Below are 23,182 nucleotides of genomic sequence, written 5' to 3'. Positions count from 1 at the left end.
AGTTTCACAGCAGAAATGTTGACTTGTTGTGACAGTGCACAGCCCACAGGATGCACATGCTCGACCATGCGTTAAGGGTGTAAATATGGGGCGCCCATTAGCTCAGTCGGTAGAGCGAGTGTCCCATGTGCAGAGGCTTTGTCCACGCTGCAGCGGCCCAGGTTTCGAGTCTTAGCTGCATGTCACCCTCCTTCATCTTTGAGCTGTCCTTTCAATAACGCCATTAAAAAGCCCAAAAAATACTTATCAAAAAAATGTGTGAATAGCATTTTTTTTTTTTATTACTTTTGGATTTCATGACTTCCAGAGACTTTTATTATGCCAGATGAGTTGTATGTAGCAACCTTCAGTCTTTTTTTTACGTTTTCAAACAAGTCTCCATCTACTTCAGTTGTTTAGAAGAAATCTCCAACTCTGTTTTGCTGTGAAGCTCCAGAAATGTTTTGTGGACTACAAAACTTCACCTGACTTTCCATCGGCATGGGCCTGAGTAAACAATGACTGAATTTAAATTTTTGGGTCAACCCGTCCTGTAATTGGAAAAAAGTTTAAAACACCAAAAGTGTTACATTGGCTGTAACAGAAACGATGACTCCCTGGCCTCCAGAAACATGTTGTGTAGTTTGATGCTCACTAGGTGGCAGACATGCTTCTTCTGCCATGCGACAGGTTACACGCGTCACATGCAGTTTACTGTATGTGCACACACACGCACGCACACACGCGCACACACACACACACACACACACACACACGCACACACACAGAGAAGACACAGATGTGACCTAAGGGAGGATTTAATCCAAGTTGTAACCGGGCTGTTTGAGGAGACCACTGAATGTTTGTTTTTTTTTCATCATGAGGTCAGTCACACAGGAATACAGAGAACCACATCCGCAACGTAAATGATACTCACTCTGCGAAGCTTAATTCCACATTATAAGGTGGTGATTGTGCGCACAAGCGTTGATTGGAGTGTTTGCTTACTCACACAGCCAATGTGATAACTATTCTTCTCTAGGTGTTGACTTCAATGAAGCCCTTTAATAACACCTACCAGCAAAGGTGTGTATGATAATGGCGAGTAGGTTTTGTAGTTAAAGCTATGTGGTGAGAGCGTGTTTGTTCAGTGTTGTATTCCCACTATCTCTGCAGATGTGGCTGTTTTATTGAAGCCAGATGTTTGTCATTTTTCTGGGATCACAAAAAAACATTTTTATGACTGTTTTGTAAAAAGGTTGGATAAATGTGTGTGTTAGATGAGCTCTGCAATGGGTTTGTTTGCCCATGGAGAAAAGTATGCTGGTCTGCCTGACTGTGTGGCTCTGGGGGTCCACCACCTGTATAAACAGTGTGGACGAGAATATGAACCAGTAACAAAAGCCAACTGAGTTCTCGACAGAGTTTGAGAGAAGAGGAGAGTTTGGAGAATGATGCAAAATGAGCGAGGAGCAGTTTACATGAGAGAATTCATACGCATTTCTATTTACTCTTTATTTATTCCCTGTTCTTACAATAACAGGATGCTCCTACTCTGTGCCAATGGGCTGTTCTAAAGGTCAAAATATGTCAACATACATGTAGTCTCAAAAGTTGAAGTTTGTTTATCTTCCCTTAACTTCTCTTATCGGTTATATTATACTTTTGTTTCATGAACTGCAAGGTAGATGATGGGATAGAGTTAAAAGAGAAAAATGGAGCATGATAATGGCAATTTACAAGGAACCATAACGCTGCAGTTAATCAGGAGAGGAATGGGAATGTCTCGTAAGAAGAAATTATATTCAAAAAACAAACAAACACAGGAAGCAAAACTGACTCAGAAACAAACATTTTGACTGACGGGATGCTCCTGTAAATTTGGTTGCATAAAGGTTTTGCTCAAAATAAAATAATAATAACAACGATTGTCAGTCTAACAAAAATGTGCAGGTTTCATGATCAATTAAATGTACACCTGGTTATCAAAATTTTAAAAACAAGCAAAAAATGTACTTTTTCAAGTTGTCATCTATGTATAAAAACGACATATTATAACCTAAGTATGTTAATGTGTGTTTTTTAATGTGCAATATCGTTCTGTTTATGTAAAAAGCTATCCTACAAACTGTCCAGTGTTGATCTGCTGTGGTCAGAGGTAAGGCTGGACAACATATTGATATATTATATTGTGATCGTGAGACTACATAGTGTCATAGATTTTGGATTATTATTATTTTGCATTATTTTGTGATATTGGCAGTGGTGTTTTGTTTTTTCTTGGGCTTAATGTAATGCATTAGAGTAAAGTGATATTTTGTGAAAGCAATCAATATTGAGGATTTCTGTTAAAAATAGTGACGTATGATTTTATCGATTTTCTTATTATCGAGATATATATTGTGTACTTAATAGTATTTTAAAGCCCCTTCATCCAGCTTCAGTAATAAGCTAACAAGTTGAACAGGGGTGAATCTCCTTTACATCTCCTTGTCTTCTTCTGCCGTGCAACTGGAGGAAAAGACCTGATGTTCCTCCCTTTAGTACCTCTCCACCAATGGGTAAGGTGAGGAAATGAGTCAGAAACAAGGAGGGATAGTAAAAGTATTGACACTTGGCCCTGGGCTGTGGTTCTCACTCCTGTCAAGTTAAACAAGCGAAAACGTATAACCGGCTTAGATTTTCAAAATAAGCTTCTTAAAAAAAATGTCTGGGCATATTCTTTAAATTATTACATATATTTGACTTATTCAAAAATACATATCGTTAGGGATACACAGTCATCTTAAATAAATGGCTAAAAATATAACTTGGTTAAGTTTTGCCATCTTTCACCTTGTTTATGTTTAAATTTTGAAGGCATACAGACGCGGTTTCCGGTACCGCGCGGACGTTTTCCAGCTAGCTTAGCACAGCTCATTAACAGCTGCCTGGTTGCTAGACGACTCAATCTGCAACAGCGATGTGAAAACAGCAACCTCTGCGTGGAAAGAAACTACATTTTACCGGATTTCAGGAAACTATGGTCAGCGGTGTTTATCGCCGGCTCGTTACACGCAGTATCCGCACTGTTGTGGACTGAAATGTGAGTTGTAGCATAGCTAACGTCTCTTTTGTTGCCCCATGTTTTTACCACTAGCAAAAGGGGCAACCTGAAGTGCGCTCTTTGACTCGGGGGGGAAAAATGAGACGATTACACACGGATAAAGTCAAGTTTTCCAACTTAACGTGGCGTTTGCTTGACAGTTATGTTTAGTGCAACTGCTAAGATGTCTCTGGAGGCGAGTGACGTTCAAACAGATGAAGACTGCGAGGAGCTGGTGAGTCCTTCGCTTTGGTTTGGTCGACAATACAACTGACTTTGTCACTCAGTCTGTGAATTGCTTATTTAAAGCATGTAGCTCTAATATTTGTCACACTTGTTTCCATGAAGTACCTGTAACCCAAAACACTACACTACACTACACTACACTACTACAGTAGTCATTAGAAGTTGATACCAGCAGTTTTGGCTTGTGACCTCTTAAATTGAGGTGAGGTTAGTTTGAATATGTATTTGGGAGCATTTCACCTATATACTATTTGTTTTGTGTTTTTTGTGTGTGCCATTTTTCTTATTTGAAGCACTTTTAAGAGGCACGCAGAGGTAAAAAGTGTTCAATATATCATCAAAAAGTAAGCCTCAGAAATATGTCTATATCTGTTCGAACATTTTAATAATAAATCCCCTCAGTGTGTATCATGGGACCCCTGGAGTTGGGAACCACTGGTTTATAAGGTTTAATTAGATCAGTGCAAATTCAACATAACTAGAGCTGCAACAATTAGTAACAATAAGTTGTCAGCTATTAAATTAATCAGCATCTGTTGGTTGTCGATTCTCTCATCCCAGCTTCTTAAATGTGACTCTTTTGTGGTTTCTTTACTCCATCATGGCAGTAAGATGAATGTGTATGTCAAAACAGGACAGCAAGACATTTAAGGGCCATCATCTTGGGCTTTGGGAAACACTGATCAACATTTTATTTTTTTTTTTACCACTCCTGACGTTTTTTCTCCAGAAATTAGTCAACAGATTAAAAATTAATGTAGCTTCATCCCTAAACACTCACTTCTTTTTCGAACCCAGGTTGAAGATGGCTTCTCTTTCACAGCTGATATATTGGAAAAGGTACATAAATGAACCTTTAAATAATAATCAATCAATCCATTATCTTGATACTTTTGCTTTTTAATATGTTGGTTATTGATTTGCTTTAGACACATGTTCTGCCTCATGGAATTAGTTTGATCACATTTCCTCTGTTTGTGTCTGTTCACTATCAGAGAACAAGGAGGAAGAGATCTTCGGGCAAGCCTCCTCTTTCTCCAAGTAAGATCTGCTCAGCTGCTCTGCAGGGAATCTTTGCAGATGCTCCAACAAACCCACCTTCTCAAATGTCATGATTGTTTATATACAGTGTGTGTGTATATATATGTGCAGGGTCTCCGTACCTCTCCAGTATGAATGTGAACCCCAGGAGAGCAGCAGTGGCGGCCTGGAGACTACCGAGGGCCTCCCTTGGGGACACCAGAGGGGACACACCGGGAGAGAGCAGCTCAGCTCGCCTCACATCCCTCAGCAACGGCCACGGTAGGTGTCGCATAAACACCCAGACAGTGTCTGTTCTCTGGAGGGATGGTGGGAGGATTGGATGGGAAGAAAGACGGATACATGGAGAAGTGGTTTGGTTGACTTTGTAGGTGTCCCGCTTGCTTCCGATGTCTTTGGGGAAAGTGATGATGAGCAGCACTGCGGGTGTTGAAGCAGAAATTAATTTGGCTTGATCTTGCTGGGATTTTAGAAAGTGAAAGTCAGTTCTAACTTTTTCTGCCAAGTAGAATAACTCTACAACAACCTGACAAACACCTAATCTAACACATATTTGCAAATACAGTCAGTTGCCAGTTTATGAGGTACACCAAGATAAACTTAATGCAGTGAAATAAATCCTTCCATCATGAAGGTTTGGTTGTAACGTTCAGTTTTTGTTTAAACTGTTTTAAAGAGATGGTGATTCTACTTTATGATCACTTTGGAGAAAGCAGTTTGTGGTGCTGTTCAAGCCTGTCTTAATAATTATGCTGTTTACTTATTGCACATATAGCAGCTAAATATTATAATATTCTTCTAATGATAACATTTCCCATTCTAAATCCAATGTTTGAATATTAGGAATTAACGGTTCATTTCTCCTTCAAAGGGTGGCCTTGTTATTATGCTATCATATTATTATTATTATTATTATAATGTATTATGTGAGCCATAAAATGTTCTTAAATGACAATGCTCAATGAAATTATTTCTCAGATGATGTATTATCCAAGAAAAAGCAGTCATTGTGTCAGGCCGGGAGCTGTTGAAATGTACTGGATCCTATACTGGGAAATTTTTCTTTTGATAGAAATGTCCTCGACAAAATGATAGAAGCACGACCGCTTGTTTTCTTTTTCTGAAAACAACTGCCTGCTGCTGGAAATTAAAGTGGAATTTGAAGCCTGTGCAAAAGAAAAAGCAAAAACAAGCTAAAAATCTTCCAGAGAGCTGCCGATTCTCTCTTCATTATCTCTGTACTTTATTGCACTCTCCACACTTGTTATTTTATCTATTTCTATATAGAACCCTTGAATAGGTGGACCTTGAGGGAGCTTGCTCTCAAGGGTGTTAAATGCATGAGTCAGACAAAGTATTGATTCGTGTTGAGAAACATCTCAAACCTCTCTCTGTCTGCCTCTTTTTCAGATGCGTCCCAGACGCTGAGATCAGAGTGCGATGTCACACCAGAGCTTCTCAAACAGACCTTGAGCATGAGGCGGCACAAACATCTCCACTCTGGATCCAATGGTGAGAGAATGTGTGGGTGTGTCAGAATAAGAAGCGGAGTGAGGAGAAGTAGAGATGGGCTGAGGTGAAGTCTGAGGAGACGGGATCAAAAAGCGGACTGGACATGGAGGGTGGCGTGATAACAGCACCACCGGGTGTTTTATAACTGTGTGATTATGTAGCATCTCCCTATGCGTCCCTCTGTGTTGCAGGCTTCGCCTTCAGCACAGGTGACCACAGAGATAAGGAGGACATGAATGATGAGATTATTCGCCTCAAGAAGGTAAATTCACCATGAATGTTGTGTAACAGAATCAGAATCAGAATACTTTATTAATCCCCGGGGGAAATGGTTTATGTGATATGTTTATGTGAATCGTGTATGTGATAGGCATTGGATGATATGAAAATGATAGGTAGGCCTGGGAAAAAACACATCAGTCAATATCTAGTTGAATACCAGTGAAGTGTGGCGTAAAGCTTTAGTGTAATGTGACATGTACATCTCTGGTCTGCCGAAATGGCCAAGAGCGATGCATTCAACAGTTTGGAGCTGACTCAGACTTTCATTCCCCTGCAAAGGCTAAGGCTTATTTAGATTTGACATTTTATTATTTCCATTTGCACTCTTTTATATGTTGAACTTTTCCTTTATGCCTCAATAAATGTATGATCAATCACTTGTGCTTTTCTCTGCAGAGTCTCCACGCGCAGAAGTCCGACAACCAGAAAATGAAAGCCAAACTACGCCGCCTAGAGGAAGATAACGCTAAAAGAGAGAAACAAATAGAAGAACTGTTGGATCCCACTAAAGTACGGTCACTAAATAGTTTCAGTGTTTTGTCATAGAAACTTTTTAAGGCGCAAGTTAAAAACCTGTTTTTTCCCTGCAGGGATCTGAATACACTCGTAGTTTGGTGGATAAGAAAAAAGAAGGTAGTGTGGTGAGTAAATCCAGTCTGTTAACGACCAACCCACAGATTGCTTTTATGATTGATCATCTTACACATATGTTGTATCACTGATTCTGTCCATTAAGGTTCTCAATGGGCTGAAACAGAGAATCCTGAAGCTGGAGCAGCAGTGTAGAGAGAAAGAAAACGCTCTGAGGTAAAATACACCATGCCGTCATTGCCTAAGTTCAGTTGGTTTATGAGGGAAACAGCATAATTTTCATGTTACTTGCCCTTCCCCCCCAGTAAACTACAAAGTGAGCTGAGGACCACCACCCTGGAGGAGCTGAAGATCACAGTAGAAACCTACTCTGAAGAGGTAATGTCCCTTTTCCTCGCTCTCAGGCTGCTGCTGGTCACTTGTTAAATGTCTGCTCTCAGAGTTGTTCTCTGTTCTTGGGGCTTTTGTGCAATAACCCTGTCAGAAACTCCCCAGCCATTAGAATGGCAGGTGAAGTGTTGACCAATGAAATGAAACCTTCTCATTGCAGGCATGTTTACATCCTTTTTGTCCAAAGGTCAACAGGGTTTTGAGGGATACGATGCGAAATAAGTGTGAAATCAATGAATCATGCCATCAGATTGAAAGACTGCACTCTTCTATAAAGATAGGGAAAAAGACCCATTGAGTGTGTTTGTCTTTCAGATCCAGAGGCTGAGGATTCTTCTCGAAGCTGCAGAGAAAAGGTAAGCTGATATATCATCTGATCCGTTTCAGCTTCCAGTTTTGTTTGTGATTCGAGGACATCATACAAAGCTGTAACAACATCTACATAAACTATGTTCCAGGGCTGCGACTAGACGTTTCCATTGGTAGCACCAATGTGCCTGATATTCTGCAAGTCAGATAACCAAAAAATGCATGAAATGTTGTTTTCCCCCCCTCTGTCCTTCCGTGTGCAGTAGTCGAGCAGAGAGTAAATGCTCACAGAGGCAGCAGAAAGCTTTAAGCTCCACGGTTCATCGTCTGTCTGAGAACCTGAAGCAGCTCCAACAGGAGAACTCGGCGCTCAGAGAGGAGCTCGCCACCGACAGTCCTGCAGGAGGAATCAAAGGTGCTTTCTCACACAACAAAACCCCACTGACCGGTCAGATTAAAAGACATTTACTTTATTTATTCCTTTCATTAACTTCTAGTTTTACTTTTGCTGTACCTCCACTAAACGAACATTTCCAGCTCTTTATCTCCGCAGAAACTGTGTTAGGAGACTGTTTACAATGTTATTATTGAGCTAAAACATTAATATACCAGGAAGGAGTATGATATTTTACTCATCAAATTTAGGTGGATATTCAGATAACAGGGACAGACAATAAAAGCTATGCAGTAGTCCTGCTTATTGATTTGCAGAAATTACTGCTTTGCTAAAGACACTATAAATCTCTTCTCTGTCTTATAGAATATAACAAAATATTGCCCACTCCAGGCAATAAAGTGTCAACTTTTGATGACTTTTGTAATATTTGTATGCTGTCTTTCAAAATGTATTTTGTTCTATAACCAAATATTTACTCAAAAGTTTAATTTTTGGGTGGGTATTGAGGAGTGGTGTGTAAAGAATAATGTTAATACAGTGAAATACAAATTGAAATAAAAAAGAAACATCATACAAACTTAATAAAACACAATAACTGAGCGTTAATCATTGCTCCTGATAACAAAGTAGCTAAATACCAGTTTATTAAGCCTTTTTTAAAGTTCTGAGAGTGATTAATTCATCCAGATCTATACAGTTATGGGGTTGTTAAAACGAGGGAGTCAATTGATCTATTACTCGATAAAAAAAAAAAAAAGAGGTTAATTGTCAACTATTTTGATAATCGATTAATTCTTTCAGTAATTTTTCAAGCAAAATACAAGACATTTGCTTGTTCCAGCTTCTTAAATGTGAGGATTTGCTGCTTTTGGTTTTTATCTTGGATAGTAAATGATTTTGAAGACGTCACTTTGAATTCTGGGAAAGGTGAACAGCGTTTAAAACACTTTTTTTAATCAGTTAATCCTGAAAATAATTGCCGCAATAATCGACGTGAAATTAATCGCAATTCGCAGCTCTAGTGTACAGTAGTATCCACATGCAGTCAGTATGGCTTAATGTGTGTGTGTGTGTGCTTGTATGTGTGTGCGCGCGCGTGCATGTGTGTGTGTCCTAGGTTACAGAGAGTGGAGTAAACAGAGACTGTTGCGAAGGCTGTTGGAGGTGGAGAAGGTGAGAAAACTTTAACTAGTTGTCCATCTAAATACACACAGACAGTAGTTTCATAACCAACTGTCTCCTCTCTCCTCCAATCAGAGGCTGGAGGACAGCAGAAGACACGCCCAGTCAGCAAAGAGTAGCAGTCGATTGGATCAGGAGGTCCAGGCCACGCCAAATGTCATTCCTGGGTTTACCATGGCAACAGAGGCAGTTGTCTCCGTGGGAACTTGCACTGAGGAGGGAGAGGAGGTGTCTGAGCTGAGAGAACGCCTCAGCCAATTGGAGAAGGAGAGGGCGGGGCTTCAAGAGACGCTGACAAGTAAAGAGTGAGTGAGCATTAACCTGAGGCCACTCAGTTCACCTGCAGCTTGTGTGATACACAGTGTATCCATGTTTCAAATCGTGATAAATCTTTATACATCTAAATTCATGACACACACCTGAGAGAGAAAACAGTTTAAGTTGATTTATCATCCTATGAGACCGTATCTCTGTTGTGTTTCTGTTTCAGTGATGAACTAAAACAGTTGAGGACAGAAAGAGAAGAACTGGAGAAAGAGACAGAACGATGGAAAGCCGAACAGACAAAAGAACGGGACAAAGAGAGACAGGAGCACAGGTATGTTTTTATAGCTGTGTCATTTGACTCATCATGCCATCTATGGGTCACTATATCTCAAATATTTGTGACCTTGGAATTATTAAAATTTGAACAGTTCTTATAAAAATCAAAAGTAACCTACATGCACATATCTATGTGTTTTGGTATTAGAATGTCGGATTTACATACGAAACAGTCATTTAATGGGGAAATCTACTTTGGCCCATCACACAGATAACAGTTGATGCCTCCATGCTTTGTAGTTCTATAAAAAAAATGTCCCAGCAGACACATCATAGAGATCCACTAGTGTATTATATGAATGCTAATCATGCCCAAGCATATAACAGCCTGGGAAGAAACAGAGACGACTGAAAGAGACGTTGCGGTCCAGCTAACTAACCAACTCCTCCAAGATGCTGCAATCGCAACAATTAACCCAAAAAGCCATACGGGCTTGTCGAGTGGCCCTCCTGATATGAATCATTTAACATAAAGACAAACAAATGTATGACACAACTTAAAAAAAAAAAAAAAGGAATTCTGCATGATCTTATAACTTTGGTCAAATTTGAAGAGAAGTTGGAGTGATGGGACACTCGTAGTTGTTTTCCTGTGAGCTCACCAATTAAAGGAGTCCCCTGTGCAAACCTTTGAGAAATCCTTCCCGTACTTTTTTGTGTAATCCTGCTGACAAACCAACCAACCAACAAACAAACAAATGAAATGAAAAATCAAAATCAAAACCAAAGACCTGGGTTTGGAAAGCCTCAGCTAATTTATGGTTAATTGTTGGACATCTACATCTACTACAGTTGCTCGTCATGTTTTATCACCACTTCCTTATGCATTATTTGTGCCTCTCAGACAGGAGTTGGACAAGTTGAGGGCAAGGATCCAAACTCTGGAAGACAGAGGTAAACCTGCACAAGCCGAGCCCTCCTCTGTCTCTGCCTCATCGCCAGAGGACAATGAGGATGCTCAGGATGGAGCAGGTGTGGGAGAGGAGAGGGAAACTGGCAGTAAAGAAGAGAAAGAGGGGGCGGGAGATGAAGAATTGGGTACAGATGCAGGGATGCAAGAAAGAGAGAAGGCAGCATTGGTCATCCAGACACACTGGAGGGAGCACAGAAATAGGGTAGGTAACACACCACAGTTATGTAAAAGAAGATGTTCATGTGAGAAGTACATTATATAAGAATGTCTTCGTCTCAGACCTTCTCTTTGCATTCTGTGTTAAGGACATTGTGATGTTGCAGTCGGCATTGAGAGGCCACCTCCTCCGTGAGTCACAGCTCAAGGACCTGCTGAACGACACACGGAGAAAGGTCTCACACACACACACACACACACACACACACACCAAACACTTCTATGTAGACTCAGTCAGTGAATCATGTTACACTTCAGAGTCATCGTATTCAAATATCATCAGTACTTTATCAACAATCAGAGCTGCATTTTGTAATTATTCTTCAAACTTGAATATAACAAATATGATTTAAGTTACACATTCTCACAGTTTTACACTACAAAGGGAGCTGTAGTCCTCAAAATAATGTTCTTTTCTCTGTTATATTGTTGTACAATGATGTCTTTAGTAATGCTGGACATTTCCTGAATTCTGCAAATTTCCATAATAATAAAATAATTCCATAATAATAAAAATCAGCAGAATATTGAAAGTGGCAATAATTAAAATGTCTTTAGAATGAGTAACAGAATCTCAGTGAAATTCTCAGAATTCTTATATGTTGGGAATAAGGGCCAGCTAGTCTGCACACAACCACAAGGTGGAGCTGTTGTCCTGGTCAAAACACTTCATAGTTGATGGAGGTGGTTTTTTGTAGAGGAGCCTCCAATGAGTTGAATCTAATAGGTGCTTTGTGGGACACACACAGACACTCTTTATCAAAACATGTGAATCATGATTTTTGTGATTCTTTAAGGAATGGTCTACCAGGATGTTTGTTTTATGAAACCAAAAAGAATTCACCAGTGACAAACACGCTTTGAATCGTTTAATCTTAAAAGTTCCCACCACTGATTTGAATTGTAAGGCTCTGATACCTTCCTTATCATCCTCCTCAACTTTCCATATTCCTCATGTAACCCTATTTCTTTCTGCTCCGTCTCTTCCTCATCTCGTCTTCTCAGGCTGTAGAAGCAACAGACCGCGGCGATGTTACACCCTCTGCTGTAGAAGGGGAGCTGGTTGCCCTGACGATGATACAGTCGGCATTCAGGGGACACCTGACTCGCTGTAGCCTCGTCATAGAGAGGTGATCCATGTTGACACATAACACGCCTTTAAATAAAAGATCCAGTCCAACATGCATTGTATTTTACTGCAGCATGTGTGTTTGTGTGTTTATGTATTAGCTCCGGGGTCCCTGTGCCTTCTCTGATGGGAAACAGTTTGCCCGCACTGGTACCGAGAAGAACTCGCTTAACACACACGTCCAGCAGAACAGGTGAGGTTTGATGCATTCATAACTGCTCACAAGCTTTTATACTCTTTAAATCAACATTCAAACGCTCCACACTTTCTGACTGACTTGATCCGAACCTTTCTACTAGTAAAATGTATTCATTAAAGACGGTTAGCATTGTCCATACAATTGAAAATATTTTCATTAATTTGATGATGAATCTAAATTGTGCCCTGAAGGGCTCATTACTAAATGTAGTGTTTTGTTGCCAAGGTGCTGCATCCCTCCATAAAGACGCTGGAAAGCCAGCAGAGGAGGAAGAACCCTGGCTCGATTCTAAAACAGGTCAGAGAGAGATGACCCGTCCTGTTTCTGGCTGTTAGAATCACATACGATCGCAGGGTCAGGGGCCAGTTTGGATGTATATACTGTATATACTAAAGCATTGAAATGTTGAGATATGCTGAGAGAGAAAGAGGCTTGATAAAATCTTAAATCCATGTGAGAAGGCACAAATTACTGCTTAAAATTCTATAGATCGCACCTTCTGTCGTGTTGATTTAGTCTTTTTTTAAGAGTTGCAGAGAGCCTTGCAATCATAATATAATGATGTCTTTGAAAGAATTTAGTTTATTAGTAAATGGCGTCGTGGTGATTAAGCACAGCTGTACCTGTGTATCTCCCGCAGACCGAGCCGAGCTTTGTTGCACAGCCGAGTCCACCGGAGCCGCTGCAGTTGATTCTGATGACTCTGATGACATCATCGTGTCTCCGTCACGTCCTCTGCGAAGCAGAGAAGTCTTAATCTTATAAACCTTCTGGATTGTGTGTGTGTGTGTGTGTGTTTCTGTGCGTGAGAGGGTGTAGGCAGGAGGAGTTTCTGCCAGTTTCTACTCGCAGCCTGTATGTCACAGACTTGCACAGTCATATACCAGATCACTATGGTTTTGGGTTCTTACTGAACCTGCAAATGTTAGCTGGGATGTTCCAGTATTAGTCAGGATGATGCATTTACAATAATCGCTGTCTGCTGATCGATTGGCTGTGTAAGCGCAATTTGTTTCCCAAAGTAATGACCAGAACATTCTGGACAGTTGGGTGCAGGGTCCCTTTATGACATAAAGTTAAGAGGCACATAAATGCCGATGTGAAAATAAAAGATGTCGATTTATCTCAGTGTTGAGATGAGGCTACAGGATGGAAAGCACTCACATACACATCCCCCGTAACTTAAAGCTCTTTGTGGTTTATCATTTCAGCAATATAGCCCGTTCCAATCGTCTCATGTTTTTTTCAATGATTGTTTTAGTTTGCCAAAGTGCCTACTTCATGGATACTCATAAGAGGAGACACTACAGGTGGATTGGGTACATTTTTAACTTATAGATCTCATGAAGCTTCCCCAGTTTATTACTAACATTAAGAATGACTTTTTTTATATTACAAGCACTCTAAAATGTTCTGGTTTAAATATGCAACTGATATACACCGCTACATAAAACTGAAAATTCTGTTAACAGCCATAAAAAAATATACATTTTTTTGACCTGTTTTTATGAATAAAATGTGTAAAAGGTTTGGTGTCGGTAAGTCCAACTGAAGAAGATATTTTTAGCTCAGAAAATTAGAAAACATTTAACCGTTGACTGCTTCTAACTCATTAGTCGTAAAAATAGCAGTCCAGAGTGAGAGCTCAGAGCACCAGAGGAGTGTTGGAGTTTACACCCCCAGTAAATGAGCTTTTGGACCGGAACAGGCTCAGAGTAACTGGTTGGCACGCTAATAGATATCCCTGAAACACAGCAGCGACAGAGACGTATTTGACCTCACAGCAATACGGGTGTTTCTTCAGTCTTTGTAGAGAATTCTGTTCTAATATCTGTACACACGGAACCTTTTAACTAATAGAAATCACCATGAAACCTAGTTGATTACACATTTTCTGATATTGTGAGTTTAGATATGCAAATGAGGCCGTCTAATTAAGACATTGACTAAATGGCGTTGCACTCGTTTCGGGCACCACCTCGGAAGGGGAAAATAAAATAAAATCATTGATCTATTAAGTCATCGGTGAAATATCCGAAGGTTCTCGATTAAATTGATCAGTCTTGGAACAAGGAAGTTTTCTCTACCTTGAACCAGAATTTTGACTGAATGTGATGAACATAATGGCAAATTAATAAAATGAACGATTGAAAGTGTGCTGCAAATGTTAATGTTCAGTCAACTTGGTATGCAGGGATATTTCTGTTGTTACCTGCCCGTCTCCTCAGCTGGAGGAGGGTTTGAAGGGGTTATCAAAAAATGACACCTGTAGTTTCTCCTCTTAAAGTCTGATAGTAAATATAATAATTTTTCTCACATCACTGTAAATTTGTCTGTGGTTTCACAGGATAAAAATAATGAATGAAATATATTTTGACAGGCCGGGTTTGTATCACATGAACACCATAACATCAAATCGATCATGTATGCTTTATAAATGATGGCTGATTCTGAGGTGTGATTGAGGGAGGATTTTCAACTGATGCACTATTGAGTCAAACTGTGAATAAATTATAGATCAGTCTGCTGCAATACGAAGCACACAGTCAGTACAGTGGCGGATACGCAGGCAGGCCGTCTAATGCCGACAATGTTTGTGCTTATATTAGACGAATGATAAAATATAGGGAGGTCAACAGAGAGGATGGACACGTGCCGGTTTCCCCACATGATGTGTGTAACTTAATTTCAATTGATTAATTCAATTAAATGCTGTTTTTATAATAAGAACGTTGTGAGTGATTTTGTTGTGTGTTGAGGTATATTTACTGAAGTACTGTACAGGGAACACTTCTGAGGTGGTTGAACTTTACTTGAGTGTTTTCATAATTAACTTGTTAAACTTGTACTCCACTACTAAGCACTTCATTTATTGTACATTTTACTCCTCTACATTCATTGACATCTAGTTACTTTTAAGGAGGGGGCTCTGTGGCACTTTTTTTTCCGCTGTCGGCTGGTCGTCAGTTTATGTTAGCGGACTCCATTTCTAGACTAGCATTAGCTGCTGTTGCTCTTTGTAAGTGGAGCGGAGAGGCATTCGAGAACATCTGATGAACTCAGACCCGAGTCCTTCAGGAAGAAATCCACAGTCCAGCAGCTTTAAGTTCCAGAGTGCAACACTACTGTCGTAAATACAAATCCCAGATCTGTACATGTCTGACCTAATGTAGGTGCTAACTACAAAAAAAGCTCATTACATCATAACAATGTTATGTGTTGAAAACTTGTATCTTGAAGTAAACATGTATGTAACGCTGTGATCCTACCAACTCACGTTACGTAGTGTAGAAACAAGTGATCATGAAGAGAGACTTCCCCTCCGACCTTCTCAGAAGGTTTCATTTAAAGTTTCAAGTAAAGGTGATTTTGTGATACTTCATAAACCAACAGCCATTACCAGTTATTGTCACTGTGAAACTGACATATGACTAGCATTTATCTTCCGTTTCATGTTTTTGAAGGTAAACAGGTTTTCACCTTCATGTATTCTTCCATGCTTTTTTATCTGTGATATCCAGCAGAATCTCTTCCCACAGGTTTTGCAAAAGTACGGCTTCTCACCCGTGTGGATTCTCATGTGAACCGACAAGTTACTGGCACGTGTGAAATCCTTTCCGCAGGTGTTGCAAGAAAACGGCTTCTCACCTGTGTGGACTTTTGTGTGAGCGTTTAATGCTGACCTTTCACGGAATCTCTTTCCACAGGTGTTGCACAAATGAGGCTTCTCACCTGTGTGGATTCTGAGGTGTGCATACAATTTTGACTTAAACATAAAGTTTTTCCCACATGTGTCACATCTGCAGGGCTTTTCAACTTTGTGTCTTTTATGTCTTGTCTTTGATTTTGACTCTGCAGCTCTAGTTGATCCTGAGTCTCCATGTTTGCCTCCTTTCTCGTTTTGGCTCTCAGCTATATGAGAGTTGTGAGAGAGGAGCTGGTGGTCACTGTTTGGTTCTGGTTCACTGTAGTCACTTTCTTCATAAGGAGGAATCAACATAGAGGTATCAGTCTCCTGCTTCAGTACAAGCTGCTCTCCCTCCTGACTGCTGCAGAGTTCCTCCTGCTCCTCTTTAATCTGTGGAGGTTCTGGTTCCTCTTGGTCCAGACTGGAGTTCCTCTCCTGGTTACAGAGCAGCGGGTCAGCCAGAACCTCGTCCTCCGTACAGACATCCTGCTGTGGGAGCTCTGGAGAGAGACAGAGTAAAAGGAAGAGGATACTAATGTGATGGTGAATAAGAAATACACACAGGCGAGCAGGTTAAGACCCCTGAGTATTTAAACTATTGGGATTATATATTTAAAACGAATTTCAAATGTATTGCCAAAGTGATAAAGTTCTACTCACCTATCCTGTGTATCTTTATTTCGGTTTTAGAGACGACATCCAGCAGTTTGCGCTGACGGTCGATTTCCTCCTCGTACTTGAAGATAGTTTTCTGAATAACTCCGAATATTTCTTCAGCAGCAGCAGTTAGTCGCTCGTTGATGAAACCTCTCAAACACTCGACGGAAGACATTTTTTATTGAATAACAACGAAGTCAGCTCCAAGTTTCACTAATAAACAAGCCTGTTTCAGTGAAAACATGAACGTTCGGCGAGTATCAACTGTCTTTTGTTTACTTCCGCGTGGTGTTACACTGTTCACGGTCCGTTGGTGGAATTTCTGTTTGGTTTTGTTCCGCCCACAGTTGGTGACATTTTTACAGACCGTGTTTTGACCCTTTTCATCAGGACTGTAACAGTTTGTATATCAGTATCAGTGACGTCATTCTATGTCAACCCACCCAGAATTAATTTGACTTCCGGTTCATGTCATGAAAGTTCTTGTAAGAGAATTTTTTTTTGCATTTAACATTGTTCACCGTCAGAGTTTGTAGCCGCTTAAAGATTACAAGATTTTTTTGTGAAATGTAGTGAAGTAGAAGAACATGTAACTTAAAACGAAACTACTTACATCACAAAAACAGTTTGTTTTCTTTATTTAATTAAAGCTTTACAGCATTAGACTTCAGTTTGAACCTTGTAGCTTTATTGTGAGAATAAATACAAGAGGTTAAAAAACAGCAGAACACCACGTAGCACACAAAAGTACATAAAATATAAAATCAGCAGTGTTGGGGAAGCTACTTTGTACTACATGTAGTTCAGCCTGGCTGTAGTTTGAACAAACTACATTTCTACCCCTTTGTAATAGCCTACAAAAAAATTCACATGCCAGCAGAAATATGCCTCTCAACTCAAGTTTTATTTTTTTAAGAACAAAAGCTGACATTTTTGTTCAACATCACAGGAACTTCAGAGGCACTAACACTTAGGCACTAAGATGCGTCCTTAGATTGGTGTTGGATTTCTTTAAGTCGGAATTTTTGTTGTTTTCGGCTTGCAGGGCTCACATGTGAACACGTAGGTCGTGTCTGTAGATGCATCTATATCCAACATGAACATGCTCAAATATAGCAGTGGTTGAGCTGGTGTGTTCGGGGGAAGACCCGCCCACTCTGTGAAGCATTTGAGTGCTGCCAGGGTGAGCCAATCAGAGGCAGCGATGGCTTAGCATGTCATGACATGTTTCATGCCTTTTTTCAAAGAAAAATAAAATAACATTCATATTATGTTTTTTTTTTTTTTTTAATGAAAAGAATATTTCATGTTATTGGCCAAAATTGTAGTTTGTAAATTGAGTGGTTAAACTGCAAAAAATGACCTAAAAAGTAGTTGAAATACTTGAGGCAGCACAAAATATTAGTGTAGTTTAACTACCAGCAAGTTACAACAAATCGTAGTTAAGCTATGTAGTTCAACTACATGTAGTGTAAGTCTCCCCAACACTGAAAATCAGATGACATGCTGCTGACAAAAGGCTCCAACACCATTCGAGAGTTTCTGAGCTTCAACAGAGTTCACAGTCCACTCATGTTACTGAAGTAGTGAACAAAAATAATTCGAAATTTCAACAGACCTCAACAATGATGTTAAAAATGTTCTACATCATTACACTTACATGTGTAACTTGTGGCCTCATCTCAATGGGAAATTGTATACATTCAATAACAGAGACGTAGCTGTTGCAAAAAGTATTTCATTGGTTTGTCCTGTGTGTGCTGATCCTCTGCTGTTTTTCTGAGGATGTCATTTGAGCAAAACTGCTGCAACAATGCAGCTCCTCACCTCTGAGAGTTATCTAATGTACCTTAGCAGCTGACACAGAGTGAAGCATCTCTGACTGACAGCTGTTGAAGTTATATTGCTCCTCACCAGGATATCTATTAATGATTAAACTTCTGTAACTGTTGTTTTAGGTTCAGCTAACTTTTTGTCCATTCTGCAGTTTACAATCCCCTCTCTCCTGTTAACATCACCACATGAATGTGTAGCAGTAATCACCAGACATGACAGCCAACAGGAGGTTCCTGATCTGTCCTGATTGGATAGAGCGGTCAGAGATAGCAGAAAATGTCTGTTCTCTTCTACTGCATGAGCAGGTGGAGGAGTGACATGGCTTACTGGACAAACAATCTGTAACAGTGATTGACGTTGGAGTACAGCACTCTTTAACACTTATGATAATAACAAAATATCCCTTACAGCAGGTTTAAGTCTGAACAACCTCCGGGGTTTTGCAGGTACTCGGATTTTTACATTCATGTCCTACGTGCCTTTTCAACTGTACCAGCCAAGAGAATTTCTTGCCGCATTTTTGGCAAAGATATGGCTTCTCACCCGTGTGGACTTTCATGTGACTCAACAAGCTACCAGAAGATCTGAAATCCTTTCCACAGGTTTTACAAGAAAATGGCTTCTCATCTGTGTGAACTCTCATGTGTTTCATCAAGTTACAAGAAAATCTGAAATCCTTTCCACAGGTTTTGCAAGTAAATGGCTTCTCACCTGTGTGGACTTTCATGTGGTCCAACAAGTTACCAGAAAATCTGAAATCCTTTCCACAGGTTTTGCAAGTAAATGGCTTCTCACCTGTGTGAACTTTCATGTGGCTCAACAAGTTACTAGACGTTCTGAAATCCTTTCCACAGGTTTTGCAAGTAAATGGCTTCTCACCTGTGTGGACTCTCATGTGGGTCAACATGTTACTAGAAGATGTGAAATCCTTTCCACAGGTTTTGCAAGAAAATGGCTTCTCACCTGTGTGGACTCTCATATGAAGACTTAATGATTGTCTAATTCTGAATCTTTTCCCACAGGTGTTGCAAGAAAATGGCTTCTCACCTGTGTGGACTCTCATGTGGTCCAACAAGTTCCTAGAAGTTCTGAAATCGTTTCCACAGGTGTTGCAAGAAAATGGCTTTTCACCTGTGTGACCTTTCATATGAAGACTTAATGTTTTTTTAATTCTGAATCTTTTCCCACAGGTGTTGCAAGTAAATGGCTTTTCACCTGTGTGAACTCTCATATGATGAATTAATGACTTTCCCAGTTTAAATCTTATCCCACATGTGTTGCACAAGTATGGCTTCTCATCTGTGTGGGTTGTAAGGTGAGCCTTCAAGTTGGACTTCTTCTTAAAATCTCTTCCACATGTGTCACATTTAAAAAGCCTTTTACTATTGTGAACATCATGTCTTTTCTTGGGTTCTGAGTCTGCAGCGCTAGCTGAGTCTCCATGTTTGCCTCCTTCCTGATCTTGGCTCTCAGCTACATGAGAGTTGTGAGAGAGGAGCTGCGGGTCACTGTTTGGTTCTGGTTCACTGTGGTCACTTTCTTCATAAGGAGGAATCAACAAAGAGGTATCAGTCTCCTGCTTCAGTACAAGCGGCTCTCCCTCCTGACTGCAGCAGAGTTCCTCCTGTTCCTCTTTAATCTGTGGAGGTTCTGGTTCCTCTTGGTCCAGACTGGAGTTCCTCTCCTGGTTACAGAGCAGCTGGTCAGCCAGAACCTCGTCCTCCGTACAGACACGCTGCTGTGGGAGCCCTGGAGGGACACAAAGTAAAAGGAAGAGGATTAGGACCCCTGAGTATCTATCTATATGTGTATGAAAGAGTCATGCTACTATGAGAATCAGAATGCTACTATACAAGCAATCCCAGAGAGAGGGGATACATGCAGCGAATGTGGGACCATTGGATGCTTCGAAACCCACAATCAAGGCTAACAAAGAGACAGCTGTTAGCCCAGTGTTCCAACATCCGTAATCGAAATCTACTATCACAACTAGAGATCAATGAAATACAACAACGATGCTACGGCACGATGCTCAACACAAGCTGCTGACCTGAGAAGGAAGATCGTGACCCAGCTAGAAACCTGGAGCCCCCAACGAATACCGAAGCTTCAGAAGGTCTACTAGAGGATGTGAATGCTCTGAAGACAATCCCCACAGGAACCATCACTGAGACCAACAAGCTGATACACAGTACAGCAACAGTAATCATGGAGATGCTTGGGTATGCTCGGGATATAACAAACAGTGCCCACCATGGAGGAGACGGTTAGAGGTAAAGGCAACACGGAGAGAAGTTAGCCAGCTAGCTGAATTACAGAAAGGAAACATGGTGAATAAAGGGGCACCCAGGAAGTGCAACTCAGTCTCCATACCAGAGGCACTCGAAACTGCCAAACAACGACTAACAGCTCTGGCTAACCAACCGGACATAGTGGTGGTGGACAAAGAGCAGAAGAGGGTGGTGGTGATAGATGTGGCAATCCCAGCTGACGCCAACATCGGGAAGAAGGAACACGAGAAACTTGAGAAGTACCAAGGGTTGAAAGGGCAGCTGGAATGGATGTGGAAGGTCAAGGCTAGCGTGGTCCCCGTGGTAGTGGGGGCACTTGGGGCAGTAACCCCCAAACTGGGAGAGTGGCTCCAACAGATCCCAGGAACAACATCTGAAGCCTCAGTCCAGAAGAGCGCAGTCCTAGGAACAGCCAAGATACTGCGCAGAACCCTCAAACTCCCAGGCCTCTGGTAGAGGACCCGAGCTTGAGGATGACAAAAGATACCACCCTACCCTATATATATATATATATATATATATATATATATATATATATATATATATATATATATATATATATATATATATATATATATATATACACACACATACATACATACATACATACACATATACAAAAATGCCCCATTGACTTCCATTAAAACCACATTTTTAAATCTCACTACCATTACAGTATAAAACCATGCATTCTGTAATGTCAGCATGCCATTTTGAAGAAAAGTAGTGATATTTGACATTTTTGATGTATTTCACCAGATTAAACCATTTTCCCATTGTAGGCCGAAGCATGAAATTCTTGTATTTTTGCCAGTTATATTATGGAGCCGGGTGACTACCAGGGCCGTGTGTGTGTGTGTAAACACGCACTGATCACTGATCAAGCACCTTTTCAAAGACACATGAAACACATTCCTCAAAAGATTACCTTTTTTCACCCCTGAATGATCAGTGCGTGTTTACACACACACACACACACACACACACACACACACACACACGGCCCTGGTAGTCACCTGGCTTCATATAACTGGCAAAAATACAAGAATTTCATGCATCGACCTACAATGGGGAAATGGTTTAATCTGGTGAAATACATCAAAAATGTCAAATACCACTACTTTTCTTCAAAATGGCATGCTGACATTACAGAATGCATGGTTTTATACTGTAATGGTAGTGAGAATTAAAAATGTGGTTTTAATGGAAGTCAATGGGGCATTTTTGGCCACGAAGGTGGTTGGAGGGAGTATCTGTTACTACATAAAATATACTAATGCAATCAGATCAATTTTGTTGCTAATCTTTGATACATCAAAGACTTTAATCACCACCAAAGCCCCATCAGCCTACTACTTATTATATGGAAAATAATACATTTTTTGTGGGGGTTTTGTAGATAATTAATAATTCAAATAATTAAACTGGCATTTAAAGGGTTAAAATCCTGAAAATTAATGAATATTTGATTATTTTGATCAGGGAACAAGTTGATTAAGGGATTCAAGCAAAAAAAAAGCAAAAAAAATATTGATGTATGAGGATTTTATGGCAGATTTTGTGCGTGTACATTTTTGCCACGAAGGTGGTTAGAGGGAGTTTTTGTTATTACATAAAAAATACTGATGCAGTCAAATCAATTTAGTTGGTAATCTTTGACATATCCAAGACTCTAATCACCACCAAAGCCCCATAAGCCTACTACATATTATATAGAAAATAAACTGGCATTTAAAGGGTTACATTTTTGCCACGAAGGTGGTTCGAGGGAGTTTTTTTGAGGAGGGCACAAGGGTTAAGCCAGTACATGTCCAGGCCCGTCTGAAGTTCGCTAGAGAGCATTTGGATGATCCAGAAGAGGATTGGGAGAATGTCATACGGTCAGATGAAACCAAAATAGAACTTTTTGGTAAAAACTCAACTTGTCGTGTTTGGAGGAGAAAGAATGCTGAGTTGCATCCAAAGAACACCTACTGTGAAGCATGGGGTGGAAACATCATGCTTTGGGGCTGTTTTTCTGCAAAGGGACCAGGACGACTGATCCGTGTAAAGGAAAGAATGAATGGGGCCATGTATTGTGAGATTTTGAGTGAAAACCTCCTTCCATCAGCAAGGGCACTGAAGATGAAACGTGGCTGGGTCTTTCAGCATGACAATGATCCCAAATACACTGCCCGGGCAACGAAGGAGTGGCTTCGTAAGAAGCATTTCAAGGTCCTGGAGTGGCCTAGCCAGTCTCCAGATCTCAACCCCATAGAAAATCTCTGGAGGGAGTTGAAAGTCTGTGTTGCCCAGCGACAGCCCCAAAACATCACTGCTCTAGAGGAGATCTGCATGGAGGAATGGGCCAAAATACCAGCAACAGTGTGTGAAAACCTTGTGAAGACTTACAGAAAACGTTTGACCTCTGTCATTGCCAACAAAGGGACAAAGGGTATATAACAAAGTATTGAGATGAACTTTTGTTATTGACCAAATACTTATTTTCCACCATAATTTGCAAATAAAATCAGACAATGTGATTTTCTGGACTTTTTTTCTCATTTTGTCTCTCATAGTTTAGGGTATACCTATGATGAAAATTACAGGCCTCGCTCATCTTTTTAAGTGGGAGAACTTGCACAATTGGTGGCTGA

At 40.3% G+C, this 23,182-nt stretch overlaps 2 protein-coding genes across 6 annotated transcripts in view; one reads left to right on the top strand and one right to left on the bottom strand.

The window, feature by feature from the left end:
* Window positions 1-2,838: 2,838 nt before the first annotated feature.
* On the top strand, window positions 2,839-12,854 carry iqce (IQ motif containing E). 2 transcript variants are annotated; one of them, XM_030422535.1, is made up of 22 exons: window positions 2,840-3,064; window positions 3,226-3,299; window positions 4,109-4,150; window positions 4,306-4,351; window positions 4,463-4,612; window positions 5,762-5,863; window positions 6,055-6,125; window positions 6,542-6,655; window positions 6,736-6,786; window positions 6,882-6,952; window positions 7,042-7,114; window positions 7,442-7,482; window positions 7,699-7,850; window positions 8,950-9,005; window positions 9,090-9,319; window positions 9,505-9,612; window positions 10,462-10,732; window positions 10,836-10,922; window positions 11,752-11,876; window positions 11,977-12,068; window positions 12,300-12,371; window positions 12,715-12,854. In XM_030422535.1, exons 2-22 carry the CDS (start codon window positions 3,228-3,230, stop codon window positions 12,837-12,839), a joined length of 2,151 nt encoding a protein of 716 aa, XP_030278395.1. In that variant the 5' UTR covers window positions 2,840-3,064; window positions 3,226-3,227; the 3' UTR covers window positions 12,840-12,854. The 2 variants fall into 2 exon arrangements, with proteins under 2 accessions (XP_030278404.1, XP_030278395.1); XM_030422544.1 differs by having other exon boundaries at window positions 2,839-3,299.
* LOC115584746 (zinc finger protein 345-like) overlaps window positions 11,257-23,182 on the bottom strand; it is a 24,547-nt gene continuing 12,621 nt past the window's right edge. For 3 of the 4 annotated variants that reach the window (XM_030422430.1, XM_030422440.1, XM_030422451.1), the window contains 3 exons: window positions 15,511-16,262; window positions 12,698-12,809; window positions 11,257-12,402 (listed from right to left, as the gene is read on the bottom strand). In XM_030422430.1, coding sequence (XP_030278290.1) covers window positions 12,801-12,809; window positions 15,511-16,262 — 761 coding nt within the window. In that variant the 3' untranslated portion in view covers window positions 11,257-12,402; window positions 12,698-12,800. Of the gene's footprint in view, window positions 12,403-12,697; window positions 12,810-15,510; window positions 16,263-18,141; window positions 19,792-23,182 lie in introns of those variants that run through there. The other variant, XM_030422412.1, reaches the window with a different exon arrangement.

The sequence above is a fragment of the Sparus aurata genome, chromosome 1 (assembly GCF_900880675.1).
Source record: "Sparus aurata chromosome 1, fSpaAur1.1, whole genome shotgun sequence".
NCBI classification, from domain to species: domain Eukaryota; kingdom Metazoa; phylum Chordata; class Actinopteri; order Spariformes; family Sparidae; genus Sparus; species Sparus aurata.
The sequence above is the reverse complement of the archived record's forward strand: the minus strand, read 5'-3'. Positions and strand labels throughout refer to the sequence as shown.